The following is an 18,588-nucleotide window of genomic DNA, read 5'->3' as shown; positions in this document are numbered from 1 at the left end:
AAAGTATGTGTGTCTTGTTTTCCTTAGCTGTGGTGATGTTCTCTTTAGTCCTCTCCCCTGATTCTGCCAGCAGGCAGCCTGCTCTTGTTTTCCTCCTAGGCTTCATGCTCTGGCTAGCAAGGTGATGTGCTTCCAGAGCAGCTAAAAGTCAGTTGCTTTTCATCCCTTAGTGAATTCCATTCTTCCTGAAGAGAGACTGATGAATGATGAAAAAAGAGATACTGTCCAGGTAGTGGAGGAGGAGGAGGAGGAGGAAGAGGAGGAACTTAAAGATGAAGTCCGAAGTCAAGGCTCTTCTGCTTCTTCTGAGGATTACATTATCATCTTGCCGGAGTGCTTTGATACAAGCCGCCCTCTTGGGGAGTCCATGTATAGTTCTGCTCTCTCACAGCCAGGTTTGGAGCGGCTCACAGAGCTAGAGCAGGTAGTCAAGGCTGAGCAAGAGCCAGCTGAGGCTTATGAAAGGCTTGCTAGAGGGGAAAACCAGCACCTCATCAATGATATCCTGACAACATCACAGACGCTGGATGCAGTGCTTCTGACTCCAGAGGTGTTGGAACCTCCACAACAGATGCCCAGGTATCATTTGCACATTATTTCCCTTCCCCCGTCCTCTCCCCCCCCCCCCCCAACTGTATGCTGTATGCTGGGAGAAAAGTTAACCAGGTCTTGAAATGTTTCTTCACTTACAGGAAGGGATTTTTTTTCTCTTGCTTGACACAGTATGGATATAGATGCCATACTTCCAGTACTACTTAACCTTTAACTTTAAAAAATATTCTAGGCAGTATTAAATTAAAGGCAAATTAGATATCTACTTTGGAGTTTTGTCTGTAAGAAGGTTTTACCAGCTATCTTTCCTCTTGGTATCTGGTATGGGGTTGAGTTTCCTCTTTGTTATTTGGTTCACAGATGGAGGCAGTGAAAAACAGATTAGCCTAAACAATACATAATTAGAAAGTTCAGTCTGCTGTAGAAAAAGCAGTGCATTTCAGAAATAAATATAGATGATTTATACATTATCTACTTCACTGATCAGTTAGTGTGGGAAGTAATCAAGAATTTACTAAAAATCATTTCAACTGACAGTTGAAGTGGGAGTTAAATTTGTCATTATTTAATAGATATTTAATTCAATAAACATTCATTTATTATTTACTGTGTGCTAGACACTGGGAAGTAAAGGTATTGTGAGCACTAGGGGTCTGATAAAGAAAGCCAGTGCTATTAGAATGTAACTCTGAGCCCTGTGGTAAGATCCAAGTTCTAGGTCATCCTGGGGTCAGGCAGCCCAAATCAAGGGTAGAACATTCCCTGTGACTCCCTAGATGTGTGACTCTGCACAATTCACTTTACTCCCATTGCAGACAGAAGATGAGGGTTATTTGAAAGAGGACATTCCCTGTGCATTTGCATTATGCTGATTTCATCTTCATTTGAGTGTCTCACTTTTATTTCAATATTATATTTTTGGAAGCAGCCCTTCATCTCTTCAGAACATCAGTTCAGAAGAATCAGACTTGCCAGTTACTATTCAAGAATTTTCTCCAGTTCCTGATCAAGTAAGAGGAGGTACCGATGAGCCTGTATTTTTTCTCTCTATACTATTTTCAATAGGAGGAAGTGCTAAATAATATTTTTATCTTACTCTGTGTGAGTCCCAGGAATTTGACCTTTTTTTTTGTTCCTTGTACTTTCATTTCTGTTCTTCCCAAACTTAGTTTATTAAATTTGAAGAGGTTATAGAATATATTACAGATCTAAAGTACTTTAGTCCATTAATTTGTGTGGCTGGTTCAGAGAGAGTTTTTTAAAATGAGGACCTGACCCAATTAATAGCTGCTTTGCATTCTGCTTTGCATTCTGAATTTTTTTTTCTTTATCATTTGTCTTAAATCACAGAATTTCCCCAAATACTTATTTTAGAGGGAGGAGAAATGCAGATCCTCAAAATAGCTTTTAAGAGAAGTTGAAAATTTCATTTTTTCTGTCTAACCAAAACCTCTTTTATTTTCAGAGCCCAGGGCTTCATCCGGACTTGTAAATAGTAGACAGAAGAGCTATGAAAACTCAAGGTAACTGGACCTTGTACAGTCTCCTCTTCAGAAGCAGTTGGCTAGCCCTTAGTATAGTTTCCATTTTAAGAGTGCCTATGCCAGCCTCTAGAGAGCAGCGAAAGCAATCCATTGTTCTTTTTGCATTTCCATTTCTCCTAAAATGGTTGGGCAATAAATTGAACTTATAAAACAAAAAGTTACTGTGTAAGACCTTTAACCTTCCCAGACCAGAAACACCCCTTGTGTCCTGTGTCCCGTGTCCCCGCCCCCTCACCCATCCTCAGCACACACAATTATGCCATTATGAGCAGGGTTGGGACCAAGAAGGTCTCTTCATATAATGGCAAGAGCAGTCAATTTGGAGTCAGAACAGAATGTTTTACCTGTGTGACCTTTGATAAATACTTGCCCTGTTTGGGTTTCAACTTCTTATTTGTAAAGTGAAGGGTTAGACTAGATGACCTCTGAAGCCCCACCCCAATCTATGATCCTGAAACAGGAAAATCAATCATAGTCTGCATATGGGAAACAAACCTTTTTCCCTATTAAACCCCTAACTTTATTTCTGTCCCCACCTTGCATCCTTAAAACAAAGAAGATTTGAGGCCACCTGATGAGGAGTACTTTCTCAACTCCCCTCTTCCACATTTCTCAATATCATTCATTCTTTACTCTGGCTTCCTATTTCAGAGAATACATATTCCTTTACCCCCTGTTGAAGCCATTCCTCCCATCTATATACTGGATCCCATCCCTTTTTGGCCCTATTCCAGTAGCCAGCTTCCCTTTTTCTCCTCTGTCTTCAGTTTCTCCCTTCCGTCTGGTTCCTTTCTATCTATAAACATATTCATATCTCCCCAATCCTTTTAAAAAAAAGTCTTCCATTTGGCATAATTTAGTGATTATTCAAGTTCACTCCTGCCCTTTATGGCTATAGTTTTTGAAAATTGTCTTCATTGCCTCACTGCCCACTATTTCTTGTAACTCCACATAAAATCTGCCTTTCACTTTTACCATTCTACCGAAACTGTTCTCTTCAAAGGTCATCAGTTACATAATTTCACATTTAGTGATCCTTTTTGGGTCTTTATCCTCCTGAACCTCTCTTCAGCCTTTGGTACTGTAGAGCACTACATTCTTCAGTTTCTTCCCTTGGCTTCCATTGTAGCACACTTCCCCAAGTTTCCTCCTACTCCTTACTTGCTTTTCACTGGTTCCTCAACCTTTTCATAATGCCTTAAGGCTTGTATTCCACAAGGTTATGTCCCCAAGCCTTTACACTGTGTGTGTATACATATAAACATGTATACACATATATATAGCTAAGAATATTTATGTGTATCTTTTTCACATGCACAGCTTTAATTATGAACGTCATGGAAATGACTCTGAAATTTAGGGCTCTAGGCCTGACCCCTTGCTGAATTCCCCATCCACATTTTTCCCCTGCCTAAAGGGCATCACCTTGAGCTTAATATCTTCAAGGTTAAGTGTATCTCTCCTTTAGAAACCTGTTTTAAAAAAAACACACAACAAAATATGTTTCTGTCACTTTCACCTACACACACCTTCACATGCCTTTGAAACTGATGTTGTTTTTGGCTCTTCCTTCTCTCACATGCAATTAGTTACCAAATCTTGCTGATTCTGTTTTTGAAATTTTTCTCAGCTTTATCCTCTCATGAACTGTCCTGTTACCACTCTAGTTTAGCCTTCATTCCCAGCTGCTTGGATTATAACACTAGTTTTATTGATGGTTTGTCTCTGGCTCTAATCTCTTTGCCCTGAAGACCATCTTTCACACTTATAACTCAGAATTCTTCAGTGACTCCCTTTTCAAGGCCCTCTATAGCCTGGAGCCATTTTATCTCTCCAGCTATTCTCTTCCAAGAGTTAAAAGCTCTTTCCTCAGTCTAGAATAGATAGCTTTTCATCTCCTAAACTTACCCTGCCCTTATATTTTCCCCTAGACTTTGAATGCCCTTTCCTTTTCCTTTTCCCAACTTGTTGATTTCTTACTGGCCCTTTAACATCAACTGAAATATGCTGCCTTTTCATTTTTGTCTTCCATACTAGGCCATAAACTCCAGTATTATTAAAATGTGTTTTCTCACAGCCCTAACACAATATTCTTTGTGCAGTAAATCCTTAATAAATATTTATTAAATTGAATGCTATTGGTCTATTCTGTTGATCTACATTTCCACTGCTTTAGTATCAGAGTTGGTTTTCTCTTTGTAGAGTACTGATTAAGAGATGCTTCTCTTGAATTAACTCAGAATAACTTCCACTTGCCCACCCTTCTCTCCTCCCCTTTTCCTTCCCAGTACTATATACAATTGGTGTCATGGGTGTGGGGCTAGTAACCTACATAATCAAATTGAACTGAACCTTAGAGTTGAACCAAAATTTGAACTTTGAATATGAAAGTATCTAATTAGATTTTCTTTTTTAAAGCTTATTTCCATGTGTATGTTTTGTTTTGTTTGAAGAAATCCCATTTTCTTTGAAGGAATCGACTTGGTGTCCACCTTATCTTAAGGAGAGTGTTTTTTGTTTTATCTGTTGGAGATAACTTGGTCCTTCCTCCACAGGTACTACCAAGGGAGTAGCATTACTGGAGGGCTGGTGAAGGGTGCTATGTCTTTTGCTGCCTCTGCCTACAAGGCCCTATTTGCAGGGCCACCAGTCACTGCTCAGGTCAGTGTGTATGTTATTTTCTTCAACTGTGCACAGGTCACCAGTGGATGTAATGACATTTGTCCTGATTCCATTGTGAAAAGCTATAAAGGCTTCAAGAAGAGATGTTCTGAAATAGTTCTTTATCCAGATCTCCCTTGGATAGCTGACCAAATTTCCTTCACCACATTTCCATCTCAGTTTCATTTTTTTCTTCCTTTCTACCCCATAATCATTACTTTAAAAGAATCTCTCCAACGCTCCTTCTCCTTCTTTTCTTCCCTCCTCCTCTCTGACTCTTTAAAGAATAACTTTTCTGAATTATCCCCTCTTTTAAAATATTGAGAGGCAATATACTCTAATGAAAAGAATCCTGGACTTGGGATAATAAGACCTGAGTTATCAGGGTCTGCCACTTCCTGTGTCACCTGAGCAGGTCACCTCTCTGGACCACTTCTTCATCTGTAAAATGAGGGGGCTGAACTAGGTGAACTGTATTCCTTCCCTGTGGGCCCCCCCTCCCAATTTTCATTGCTACACATAAAACTCAAATAGGGCTTAGATTGTGTTTTCAAAAGATGTGTTGAATAAATCTTGAAAGTGCTAGAGATATGCAGAGAATGTTCGAAGGAAATGCTTGAAATAAATTGTAAAGGGATGATTTTGTTGTTGCCTGTGCACAGCCTATAGTTTCGGAAGATCAGACAGCACCCCTGATGGCCCATCTCTTTGAAATGGGGTTCTGCGATAGGCAGCTGAACCTGAGGCTGTTGAAGAAACACAACCTTAACATCCTGCAGGTTGTGACAGAATTACTACAGATCAACAACAACGACTGGTACACTCACCGCTATTGAGGAGCTGCCTTTGCCCTGAGGGAACTGTTGTATTAAATAACTCAGCCTGCTGCTCAGAGATGACTATTCTGTTATTGGGGTGTGGGGTAGAAGGACCTTCCTTATTTTTTTAACCTGAAGAGTCTGATAAGTAGTTCATCGTTGAAACTTCATCAACTGCATCACAGTATTCTTTGGATCCAATCAAAGACCAGAACTTAAATTTTTACTTTAGACTGGATGAGTAGGAAGACAATTTAAAATTTGATTTGGATTAATGACTCTTTCTTTCCCCACTATTTCTCCCCTTTAGAGAGCATTGAAGACAATGGTTTGAACTTTATTCAGAACAAATGTTCTCCTTGTATTGAAGTTGAGTATGTTTGTCTGTTTTTGATATTTTTGTCTGGTTGGTTTTGACGTGTTGTGGTTTGACATGAAAGCCCCTGGAAAGAAAGGCCGCTATCGAGTTAGTCGCATAACTCCTTTTAACTTTTGCAGGGGCAGCTTCCCTCCTGGGAGCTGAGATGACACCAAAGTCTAATATTGCTACTACCACATAAAGTATACTTGCAGAAGAAGAAAAAAGTCAATTCCTTGCACAAGTAGCTGTCACTGGAAAGTTTTTTTCCAAAGATTTATTTTAGAAAATAACCACCCTCTTCATTCCTGGAGTTCAATGGTATAAGAAGTAGGAGGAGTTAACTCACCAGCACCTACTGAGCAGCATCAATTGTAGTAATTTTACATACTTTTTGCTTTAAGGAAAAATTTTTAAGAAAAATAGGTAGGAGAAAATATTTTGCTAACATAACTAGAGGATAGTGGGAAGGTTAATTTTAATGAATACTTTCCCCCCCCCCCCCCCCCGAAGTAATGATGCCAGAGAGATCCCCTTATTTTGCAGAAGAATAGAAGAAAAATAGGAATATTTTAAAAAGAGAGAAGGCAGGGTCCTATATTATTAATTCCAGTAGAGTTTGGGGTGGGCAGAGTATGTGGAACAAGAGTACTTGGCTTTTAACAGACACTAGTCAGATGGAGCATCGGGAACCTCTATCACTACCTGGGCCAATAAAATATGGAGAAAGCAGAGTACAAGTAGACTTTGCAGAGTGCCCCAGGACAGGTCTGCTGTGCAGGCTGATAAGGGTGTTGAAGTTAGTGAGGAGGTTTGGTTTTAATCTGGATTTGATAGAGGTTAGAATGGTTGGACTCCAGCTAGTCTTGGGTGTGGTCTGAGAAGGGAGAAGAAGGGAAACCTTTTAGAAAGTTACTGAAACACTCACTGGAGGAGGAAGGTAGAGTCTGGCTGGCCTTGGTATTTGATTCTAGGAGGGAGGGGTTGGTGTTAAATAGTGTTATTTACCTGGTTGGTATTTATAATTAACAGGATGATTATAATCAATCATTAGCGATGAATAAGAAAAAATTATTTACAGTATAACCCATAATGCTATTAAATAAAGCTGTGGGATGCAAATTATCTGGCCAGGAAGCCTGTTTTCTTATTTAAAACGTATTTTTATAGAGGCTCCTAGGCAGAGGGTGATGAGCTGGGCACCTGGGACTTGCTGGTTGTAGAAGGGGCCCTTTGAGCAAATCCTTAGCTCCACGCAGGCTTTTCCGTGGGGATCGAGGGTGGAACACCGGGGCTTGGGCTACGCACCTCTGCAACTGTAACGCAACCTGTTGTTGAAATAGTCTAATAAAAGTCGCTTAAAGTCTTAGCCTGGGCTGGTTGATCGCGGGAAGGCGGGGCGGGGAACGGGGGAGGGTGTCGGGGAAGGGAAGCAGTGAAGGGGAGGATCTCGGGAGAGAGCGGCTCGTCCCTTCCACGTTCAGGGTAGTTCCGGAGGTCGAGGCCTGTCCCCGAGTCCTCGCCTTTCCCCGGGCCACGTCCGCCGGCTCGAGAACTGGGTATTCTGGGTTGCCAATACTGGGTAAGGAGCTCGTGGGTCCCTCCAAGAGCTATATGCCCACTCCCGTCTTTTTCGAGCCGCTGGGCCCACTCCTACCCTCCCCCGGTAGGTGGACAGTGGGGACCAGAAGTCACCTGGAGGGCGATGGGGGCGTGGCTGGAGATGCACCCTCCCCTTCTCAAACAGTGCCAGCTTCCCCTGGCCCCGCCCGACAGCACGCGGGGCCGGCCCACGCCAGATGAGCCCGCTTCCCCCTGGGTGCACTGGCGCAGCATTGAGCCGCGGCGTCCCGGCCCACAAGCGCTGGGCCTGCATCAGAATTCCCGCACAGGTGTCTCTCCTTCCCTCCCTCTACCTCCCAGCTCACTTAGGTAAGCAGAGACTTGGGGAGGGGTCCTGAATACCGACGGCCGATCACCTGTGCCCCGCCCCCTTCCGGGAAGCAGAGACTTATGGGGGAGGCCCTGGCCCTCTCTTAGCAGCCCTCCAGGGGGTCTGGGCGGGGCTGGGGGAGCCGGGACCGCTCCTGGCTTCCCATGCTTAGCTCCTTTCCCAGTTCTCCAGTTTGGTGACTTAGCTTCGTCTAGTGGAGAAGAGGACCGCTTTGGACCCGGGGCGTCATCTGCTTTCGGCAGCCCCCACTGGGTTCAACTACCAACTTTATCCAAAAGGAGCTGTCCAGGACACCCCGCCCCCCTGCATATCATCCCATTACCTTTCCCTTCAGGAAGTGTCCTAGCTCATTAACTGTCGGGAAAGTCGCTGCTGTGTTTAAGTTTCTCCGAATGAAAACAACTTCTGCTTTTGCCATCTTCAGAAAACGAAAGAAGTTGGATCGATGGAAGGTTCTTGATAGGAGAGAGAGACAACAATATAAGTGATTTGTTTTTATTTGCCAGCTTGCAGGGCAGGAAGGAAAAAAAAAAGGTTAGTTCCTTTTCCCAGTAAAAGATGGGGAGTCCAGGTGCAGAATGGTGCATCCACTGTTGGCTGATTTTGCCTATTTTTCTTTTTACAAGGAAAGGTTCATTTGGGAAGGGTGAAATATATCCAGAAATTACTTTTGCAAAAGCAACAAACTTTAAAGAGGATAAAAGTTAAAGTTTCAACTGTTTGGAGAAGTAATGAGATTGAGGGAGTTTGTGGCATTTTCCTCTTTAGGATGTGGTTAGAGAAGGGAGGAAGCCTCTAGGGGAAAAAAAAAAAGCCTGACAGCCCCTACAATTTTTCCAACTTAGTTGCAAGATCAAAAACTCATCATAAAACAAATTGTTCTTTTCCCACAAGTGAAAATCTCCTTCGTGATGGGTGAGACAGTTTCCAGGTTTGGCTCCCTGGACAGTGAGAGCAAATCTATCCTGTCCCAGGACCCAAGTGTTCGGAGTGAAGCCTCCAGCTATTCTAGCATCGATGGCAGCCAGCCTATACTGTCCTGTGTGCCTTGTACAGGCTCAGGCTTTGTGACTTGCCCCACCTGTCAGGGGACAGGGGAGATCCCAAGCGGTGAGTCTTCCCTTTCTTGTCCTTGGAACATAACCTGTAAACTAGTAAGTTTTCATAAAGCAAGCTGGCCTGAGTCTGGCCCTTTTGGTGTCCTGTGCTTGTGAATTGCCCTTAACTTTTGGCTATGCCTTCTTCTTGGTCCTGGTAGGTTCTGACAAGGCTGCCCAAGCAGAAAACCAGGGGGTTTTGTGCCTGGGGGTGAAAGGAGGGACATAAGAGATGACTGTTATTTTGGTTGTTGCTCTGAAATCAAGGAAGAAGCACACTTTGAGACCATGGACTGCTTTCTAAATTTTAATGCCCTTGAGTAAATCAATTTACATTTAAACCTTAGAAGGACCAGAATAGGGGGCAGCTGGGTGGTTCAGTGGATTGAGAGCCAGGTCCTGGGGTTTAAATCTAGCCTCAGCCACTTCCTAGCTGTGTGACCCTGGGCAAGTCACTTAACCCCCATTGCCTAGCCCTTATTACTCTTCTGCCTTAGAACCAATACACAGTATTGATTCTAAGATGGAAGGTAAGGGTTTTTAAATTTAAAAAAAAAAAAAAAGACCAGAATTTAAGAATAATTCAAAAGATCAAAATGCATGAATTGATAGTAGGTTGAAAATTTATATTTCAAAGTAAAATTATGATATCTACTTGTAATTCTTTGCCTTTAAGGTACATTTGCACAGATAGGAGAAAGAAAAAATTATCAAATATATTTCATTGTCAGTGGTTTCAGCTGGTTTGTATGAGGCACTGTGCTAAGCCACAAAAGTAAAAATTAAATACTCCTTGCTCTCGAGGAACTTAGGTGGGAGGGAGGAAAAGTTAGGAAATGTATACATGTTAAAGTAGTTAGAAAATAAACTTACCTTAAAATGCTCATGTCTGCCAGAAAAGTTATCAGGAAAGGCCTCATCTAGTGGGTGATGGCAAGAGCTGTCTTTGGAAAGAAACTGCATTCTAAGAGACAGAAATGAGGAGGGAGTGAATTCCACTCCTGGGGTAAAGCAAAGGCAGGGGGTTAAATTTTGTATGAAGGATGACAAAAAAGCCAGTATGAGGGGAGATACATATGTGTGTATGTGTGTGTATATACACATGTGTGCATGGATGCATGCATACATATATAACTTAAAATGTAGTTTGGAGCCAGGTTGTAAAGGATCAAACAGGAATTTGTATTAGATCCTAGAAGTAAGAGGGAGCTACTGAAAAGTTTATTATCTTAGTGCTTAGCAGAATACCTAGAACATAGTAGGCAATAAATGTTTATTGACTATTGATTGATTTTTTTTAACCCTTACCTTCCATCTGAGAATCAATCCTGTGTATTGGTTCTAAGGCAGAAGAGTGGTAAGGGCTAGACAAAGGGGGGGTTAAGTGATTTGCCCAGGGTCATACAGCTAGGAAGTGTCTGAAGCCACATTTAAACCCAGAACCTCTAGATTTGGCTCTCAATCCACTGAGCCACCCAGTTGCCCCTCTATTGATTATTGGTTTAAGGGAGTGACATGGTCAGACCTGTATTTTAGGAATATTACTTAGGCACCTGAGTGGAGGAGAATGAGGGGAGGCCAGTTAGTTATTAATTATTGTAGTAGTTCAGGCAAGAGGGGATGAGGCCTGAATAAGGATGATGATGATAACCATAGGAGCAGAGAGAAACGGGGCGGAAATCAAGATGTGAAGACAGAATCCACAAGACTTGTCAACTGATTGGAAGTATGAGATGAAGGAGAGGGGAAAATGGAAGATGACTTGCCATTGCAAACCTGGGTGACTGCAAGGATGGTGGTAACCATGACAGAAACCGAAGTTTGGAAGAGGGATGGGTTTGAGGTCAAACATAATGAGTTATATCATGACTGCCAGCTGCTTACACCACAGTGGGAGAGTCCAGAGGTTTATCCTCTAAAGGATATTCCCCACCTGCCTTTAGAGGGAGCTTGGTTGAATCCTTCAGCTCCTAAAGTGTTTCCAGGAAGCCTCATCTATTCAAGAAATGATACCAGTTTTTAGAGTAAGAGGATCTTTTTAAAAAATTTGTCTCCTTCCTCTCCTGCAAAGATCTGGAAGGTTGTTTTTAATTCAGTTTAGTTTTAGAAGCATTTATTATACAGCAACTATGTTCCAGGCTCTGTGTGAGGTGTGGAGTATAAAGACAAAAATGAAATGATTCCTTATTGAGCTTCATTCCTGGAGAGATACAGCTTGTACACACATGAGAAAGGGAAATATGGGGTAATAGAGAGGGAAGGTCTGAAGATAATAAGGAGATAACCTTCCAAGGGGACTAATAGCAGGGGGAGGATAGGATCCAGGGCACAGGTTGAGGGGTTAGTTTTGCTATGGATGTGAGCCTGCAGGGAAAGAGTCTTAAAAATTAAGTCAAGAGTTTTTTTACATTATGAAGAGAAATTGAGGGAGTTTATAATAAATCAGAGTTCTTAACTTGAAAACCCATGAATTTTTTTCCCCAATTGTTTAATAACTATATTTCAATGTCATTGATTTCCTTTTAGTTCTATGTATTTTATCCATTTAAAAACATTCTAAGAAATGGTCTGTAAGCTTTACCAAGATTACCAAAGGAGGAGCATCTGGGTGGCTCAGTGGATGGAGAGCCAGATCTAGAGACGAAAGGTCTTAGGTTCAAGTCTGGCCTCAGACATGTCCTAGCTGTGTGACCCTGGACAAGTCACTTAACCCCCATTGTCTAGCCCTTACTACTCTTCTGCCTTGGAACTAATGCATAGAATTGATTCTAAGACAGAAGGTAAGAGTTTAAAAAAAAAAAAAAAAGATTACCAAAGGCGGCTGTGGATAAGAACCCATGAATTAGTGGTTTTGGTATTGCAGGAAACTTGAAGGAAGAATCATCTGTTGAGAGATGGAGTTAAGGTTTGAGGAACATGGAGGTTTAGAATACTCCTCAGGCTGTGACTGATAGATTTTTTTTTTCACCCCCCTCTCTTAAGGTTTCTTCTTGCTGGATATCTATAATCCTGTGGTTTAAAGGGATCTTTTTTTTTTTTTAAATAAAACCCTTACCTTCCATCTTGGAGTCAATACTGTGTATTGGTTCCAAGGCAGAAGAGTGGTAAGGGCTAGGCAATGGGGGTCAAGTGACTTGCCCAGTGTCACACAGCTGGGAAGGGTCTGAGGCTACATTTGAACCCAGGACCTCCCATCTCTAGGCCTGGCTCTCAATCCACTGAGCTACCAAGCTGCCCCCAAAGGTATCTTTTCACAGCTCATTGGGAAAAAAATCTCATTTTGTCAGGATGGATGCCTAGCTGTTGATTTTCAGGGATGCCCTGAGGCCCAAACTGTCCTGGGGACCAAAGTGGAATTTTGCTTTGTAAAGTTGTAGAGGTGTGAGCTAGGATGTGAGTGTGTCAGCATTAGTCACTTCCTGGGACCCCTTCCTACTACCCTCTCCTGTCTCTACAGAGTTGGAAAAGCAGCTGGTGGCACTCATTCCCTACGGGGACCAGAGGCTGAAACCCAGGAGAACGTAAGTGCCCCTTATTATTCATTCCAAAACCTTTTTTAATAAATCATCACTTTCTGTCTTAATAATAATTCTAAGACAGGAGGGCAAGGGTTAGGCAAACAGGGTTAAGTGACTTGCCCAGAGCCATATAGCTAAGAAGTCAAATTTGAACCCAGGTCCTTTTTTTTTTCTTTCCCTCCCATAAATCCTTGCCTTCCATCTTAGGATCAATATTATATATTGGTTCCAAGGCAGAAGAGTGGTGAGGAGGCCTCAGCTGGGTAGCTCAGTGGATGGAGAGCCAGGTCTAGAGGCGGGAAGTCCAAGATTCAAATATGGCCTCAGATACTTCCTAGCTGTGTGACCCTGGGCAAGTCACTTAATCACCATTGCCTTAGCCTTGACCACTCTTCTGCCTTGGAGCCAATACACAGTATTGATTCTAAGATGGAACATAAGGGTTAAAAATAATTAATTTTTAGAAACTTAAAAAAAATGTTTTTTTAATTAACCCTGTCCCTATTATTAGGGAATTCAATAGAGATAGTATAGACAACTAAGTAATTCATTGACTAGGCCTGGAGTCAGGAAGACCCAAGTTCAAATCCAGCCTCAGACACATCCTAGCTTTGTCACCTTGGGCAAGTTACTTAACCCTGTTGGCCTCAGTTTCCTCATCTATAAAATGAACTGCAGAAGAAAAAGAAAAAAATGTCTTTGCCAAAAAAACTCCCAAATGGATTCGTGAAAAGTCAGACACGACTGACTGGCAACAGCAGCCAAAGAGATGGTATGGAATCCTTTCCTTTTGGAGACTCCCCTGGAGGGAGATGGCCCAGCTACTTCCATCCCTTTCAGGAAATGATCATCCTCTAATCACCATCCTTTCTATCCTAAGTGAAACTTGATTGCCTTGTTGTCGGAGTCGGGAAGCAGATGCTCCTTCCTACGGCCGCCCTTTGGAATCCTGGAGCCGGTCATTAAGCCTTGCCATCTGATGCTGCTAATCACTCCCATTGCCCTCCAGAGCCACGGGACCCCTTCTGCCCTTCGTGGCTGCAGCACACAGCTCGGGCACACCAAGCCTTTTTATAGCATGCCAGGGAGGCAATAATTTTTTTTAATGAATTATTTTATATTTCCCACACCAAGAACAGAAATAAAAGGCTTCTCCTGATATAAACATGAAAAATCTGTAACTGGTCTCTCGTCTGTCTGGAATACTTGCTTAGACTAGTAGTCATTCATCAAAATATTCTAGAGATTTCCATGTGACAGAGAGATGATGAACTAATTTGCAGAATGAGAGACATTTTTGGACATGTCATGGGAATTAATTTTATTTGACTGTTTCTATGTTATAAGGGTTCATTCTTTTCCTTCCTCCTTCCCCTCTTCTCCTTGCTAGGTAGGGGGTAGGAGGCAAATGCTGGATAAGTAGAGGAACAAATTTTTAAAAGATATAAAGATAAAAAATGACAGTCCCTAATATTTGGGCTACACTTTTGCTAGGCTCTCAAATTGAAGCAGAATAAGTTAGTCTTATCAGAGAATTTTCTCTTTTCTATTTGTATTCCGAATGCAAAGCCTACCACCTGGCCCAGGGGAGGTATTTAATGTTCTTTTTTGACTGGGAAAACATTTTAACTTTTTAAAAATTTTAAATTTTAAAATATTTTTCCATGGTTACATGATTCATTTTCTCTTCCTCCACTCTTCCCTACTCCCTCCCGGAGCTGATGAGCAATTCCACTGCACTATACATCACTCAAAACCCATTTTCATATTATTCATTTTTGTAATAGAGGAATCTTTTAAAACCCAAACCCCATATCCTTTATCCATATAAACAAGTGATAAATCATGTAAAACATTTAAGTTTTAATGATTTTAATGACCTCAGCAAGGATCCCCAAACTGGGCTGCCTCCCTTTCTCGCAGGCTCGTTCTGTTCCATCCCCCCACCTTGTGTCCTTGCTTTCTCCCAGGAAGCTCTATGTTTCCCTGGCTGTGATGATCTGCCTGTTCTCGTCAGCCCTCATCTTCTTCTTTCTGTTCCCTCGCTCCATCCTGGTCCAGCCTGCTGGGCTCAACTCTTCTGTCGTGGCCTTTGTGGATGACATCATCTTGCTCAACACGACGGTAGGTGACGCCTGCATCCCCTCTGGCTGAGGCTTGGATAGACACACGTTTCTTTGGTGGATTTAATTTTTCCAGGCCACCTTGGGGCTGGTGGAGTCATTGGCCCTCATTCTGTGGTCAGCAAAGGCCTTTTATGGGAAGGATTGAGAGCTTGGTGAAAAGGCCACGCTCAGAGGAGGATCAGAGCGGAAGAAAGAGCATGCCCTGCATTGTAATCATGGAAGGAAGAGGATCTTGAATCCCAAAGGCCTGGAGAGAGAACATAACTAGTGAAAGGGAAACAGTTTTGCTACTTAGGGGAAGCGCCTTTTTGGACCATTTAGTGATTTAAGGGATTTTTTTTATGGACTTTTCTGCAGCTTTGAGAATTGACATCTGAGGATGTCAGACATTCAGGCATCTCACCCCCTCACACTCTCACTTTTCCTCTTTAGAACGTCCTCAACATTACCAACAACAACTACTACCCTATCACTGTGACCCAGCTCAACATCGAGGTCCTCCACTTGTCACTCGTTGTGGGGCAGATTGAAGTGAGCCACCTTTTGCACATTGGCCCTTTGGACAGTGAACAGGTAACTCTCATCCCCTGCCAGCATTCTTCCAGGTGGCTATCCGTGGTGGGGGTCAGTGAAATGTGATCATTGTGGCTGATGAAACGTGTTTCATTGGCAGATGTTCTTTGCAGTAACCAGCAAGATATCTGATGAAAACACATAGTGAGTATGGCCAAAAAAACCAAAATGCCTCAAAACTTTTCCCCCTTCCTCAGTGGCTAGCTTTCAAAGTGGCAGTTTCTAGTTGGAGTTGGGCTTCTAGTGGTATTAAAAACATAATCTGAAGTAGGGAGGGGGGGGTGAAGGGGAAAGTAGGAGTATGAAGCATGTAAACAGGTTAAAAATGAATATTAATAAATGTTTAAAAAAAAACAATCTGGATTTTTCTAGCTTGGGGACCTGTAGGAACAGGACAGGAAGACGGATGTAGGCCAGAGGGTGTCGTGCAAATGTTTTGGGGTGCCTGGGAGAAAGGCCTGGGTGGGGAAGAGGAAGCTGGTATTAACAAAATCAAAATCAGTTTCATTATTAGAACTTGGGAGGAAACAGGGGTGTCCCCTGCTCCCCAGAGCCCTCTCACCTCGGCCTGTGGGTATCTTCTGACCAATGATAGGTTAATATGTGTATGGCACAAAGGGGAAGCTGTCTGAAGACTTGAGAGGTGAGGCACGTACCCATTTCCTTTACTCACACATTGCTATTGTGAATAATAACTGGGGCTGTATATTTGTGTGTCTCAATCTCTCTCAGTAACATCTGTAGCTGGTTGAAAATCAAAGTCCATAATGTACTTCTGCACATACAGTAAGTATGTTTTGGGGCAAAGATTTTGCTACATCTTCCCTTTTTACCCCACTTTCTCTTTCCATCCTTTTTTTCAAATTTCATTTATTTTTTTTAACTCTTACCTTCCATCTTAGAATCAATACTCTATATTGGTTCCAAGGCAGAACAGTAGGGGCTAGGCAATGGGGGTTAAGTGACTTGCCCAGGGTCACACAGCTAGGAAGTGTCTGAGGTCAGATTTGAACCCAGGACCTCCCGTCTCTAGGTCTGGCTCTCCATCCACTGAGCCACCCTCCCTTTTTTTTTTTTTTTTTAAACCTTACCTTCTAGCTTAGAACACTGTGCCTTTCCCATTCTTCTTAGCCCTGTTTTATCATGGAAAAAACTTCCCGGCTGGGAAAGATTTGGGGTCTAGTGGGAGGGGTGACTCAGTTGTGACTTCATCATGCCCTTTGAATTAGAAGACCCTAGAAGACTCCCTTTCCAAGCCTTAGTTTGCTAGGATACAACTTGCAACCATCAGGAGCACCTATTGTCTTCCTAGGTGCCTGCCGTTTTTTGGAAGCCAGAATGGGGGAGATGGAGCTCCCAGGTTTTCCCGAGAGCCCTGGGGTGGGTTGGTAGGGTCTCCGATGTGGCTGTGAGAACACAAGTTAGGGAGAAGTTGCCTCAGAAGCCCAAAATTATAGGCCAAGAAGGCCAGGCTCCTCTCAGAGGTCAGAGACTGTTCCCCTGCAGTGACATAATGGCCTTCTTCCTCTCCAGGGGCACCCTGACCTGCTCCTACCTGAGCCACACAGAACAGCTGGCCTTCCAAAGCTACAACTACGTTGATTGTCGGGGAAACAAGTCATTCCCTCACCCGCCGTGATGTTGCCCGCTGCCCGCCATAGCTCCCTGATCTCCTGTCTTCCTGTTATTGCCTTCCGCTGCCAAAGGACTGGATTCTATTATTTTTTTTGCCCATAAATGAAGAACCTAGCTTTGTTCTTCCTTCCCTAGCCCCTGGAGGCGGTGCCAGAAGCCGCTAACTGTGATTCTCACCCATCTCAAGGACCTTTCACCAGACAAGAGTCCCTAGAAGAGGCTGGCCTCAGGGACTCTCCAAATCGGGGCCTGTCCTGGTGGCAACTCCTCATCCTACCCAGCCACAGTAAAAGAGGTTTTCTGTCTTTCACACACTTGCATTTTTCTTTAAACCAAAATTCTTACATTAAGAGGATATCACACAGTAATGGTTAGATTTCTCCTTAACTACATGTAGACAGGGCTGTGGTTTGATGCAATTTTTTTTTTTTAAGCATGTGCACTTTCAGTTTGCTCCTTCCCTTCTGAGTGGAAGGAAGGACTTTGCGTCCACTGTACCTCAGACCGCGCAGAATGAAGGAGCCCTTCTTGTTTGTGGTGGAATCATGTGCCTATTAAGAAATCCTTTGTAATGGATTCTTGGGAAAATCTAGTTGGGCATCTGTAGTTTCATTGGGCCTGTGCCTGCTAGATTGCCTTGTTGGAGACCCCAAGAATTACTGTTAACCTGTGTCCCTGTGGTTGAACCCCTGAGCACTGAATCATGTGAGAGGATTAGAGGGCGCAGCCACGAAGACCTGTCTCTTCCTAGTACTTTGTACTCTGCCATCAAAGGGGGAGAGATGGAAGTCCAAACGGCCAGCCTGCTCCTCGCTGCCCAGGATCTACTTCAACTGATACCCCTCCTTTCCCCTGCTTTGGAAAAATTAGCCTCATTCACTCCCTCGAAAGCAGGTGATAAAAAAAAAGCCAGTCAGGAAGCCCCTCCCCAGATCTCTCCAAAGTACAGGAAAGACACGGCCTTCACAGCTCTGGAACTAATGCTGAAGCCACTTTCAAAAGCCATTATGAAAGGGAGGCCTCCTCAATGAGGACAAGCAAGCAGGCAGGTCCGTGGGCTCCTTGGTGGCTTTCCCTTTGTTCTGTTTGAGGCCTAACCTCAGAGGGAGAAGGTGGGAGTTTGCACTAACTAGCCTTGGTCTGTCTGCTGCACCTGCCAAAGAGAGAAAGGAGATCTGGGGGGATGAGGGATCCCTCTTTTCCTAGCACTTCAAAATGGATTTGTGGGAGACCATGAGGCTGGCCTGAAGGAGTTGTTGAAGATAGGCCCTCCCTATTTGGGGCTCCCTTCTGGGATCAGCTTTTCCAGAGGCTTTTTGACATAAAGTGGGGGGCCAAGGGAGCACGGGAGGATGGACTTTTCTCCTTTCTGTTGTGAAGGCAGAACTAAACCTAAAATAAACTCCCAAAGCCTGTACATCAAGGTGGTTTCTGTGTTGATTCTTGGCAGTGGGGAAGAGGCTGTAGATAGGCCTCAGGCTGGGTGATGGGGGAATATCTTACCTAGGCTCACACCTCCAGGGCAGGTAGACATATTTTATATATCCATCTGCCCAGCTCTAATGCTGATCCAAGGCAGAAGAGCTTTCCTGTCCATAAACACTCTGGCCCTCGTTTTTTCGTCCCCTACTACCCTTTAACAAGGAAAGAAAAAAGATGCCAGGACGAGACCTTTCCCTCCCACACACCCAACAAAGCATCTGCTGGCCCAATCCAACAACCTATCCAGGATTCTTGTTAAGAAAAAAATTA

General features: G+C 43.3%; 2 protein-coding genes across 3 annotated transcripts in view; both read left to right on the top strand.

The window, feature by feature from the left end:
- Positions 1 to 7,302, top strand: part of NBR1 (NBR1 autophagy cargo receptor) — a 32,138-nt gene extending 24,836 nt beyond the window's left edge. The window contains exons 17-21 of the mRNA XM_044671796.1: positions 171 to 579; positions 1,478 to 1,572; positions 2,018 to 2,075; positions 4,652 to 4,757; positions 5,420 to 7,302. Coding sequence (XP_044527731.1) covers positions 171 to 579; positions 1,478 to 1,572; positions 2,018 to 2,075; positions 4,652 to 4,757; positions 5,420 to 5,593 — 842 coding nt within the window. The 3' untranslated portion in view covers positions 5,594 to 7,302. The remainder of the gene's footprint in view (positions 1 to 170; positions 580 to 1,477; positions 1,573 to 2,017; positions 2,076 to 4,651; positions 4,758 to 5,419) is intronic.
- Positions 7,303 to 8,798: 1,496 nt separating this feature from the next.
- Positions 8,799 to 18,243, top strand: TMEM106A (transmembrane protein 106A). 2 transcript variants are annotated; one of them, XM_044671943.1, is made up of 7 exons: positions 8,799 to 8,997; positions 12,442 to 12,505; positions 14,473 to 14,626; positions 15,061 to 15,201; positions 15,302 to 15,345; positions 15,934 to 15,987; positions 16,735 to 18,243. In XM_044671943.1, exons 1-7 carry the CDS (start codon positions 8,799 to 8,801, stop codon positions 16,838 to 16,840), a joined length of 762 nt encoding a protein of 253 aa, XP_044527878.1. In that variant the 3' UTR covers positions 16,841 to 18,243. The 2 variants fall into 2 exon arrangements, with proteins under 2 accessions (XP_044527878.1, XP_044527880.1); XM_044671945.1 differs by lacking the exon at positions 15,061 to 15,201.
- The last annotated feature ends 345 nt before the right edge of the window (positions 18,244 to 18,588 follow it).

Source organism: Gracilinanus agilis, chromosome 4 (assembly GCF_016433145.1).
Source record: "Gracilinanus agilis isolate LMUSP501 chromosome 4, AgileGrace, whole genome shotgun sequence".
Lineage (NCBI taxonomy): Eukaryota > Metazoa > Chordata > Mammalia > Didelphimorphia > Didelphidae > Gracilinanus > Gracilinanus agilis.
Note: the sequence above shows the minus strand (reverse complement) of the source record. Positions and strands in the feature narration are given on the sequence as shown.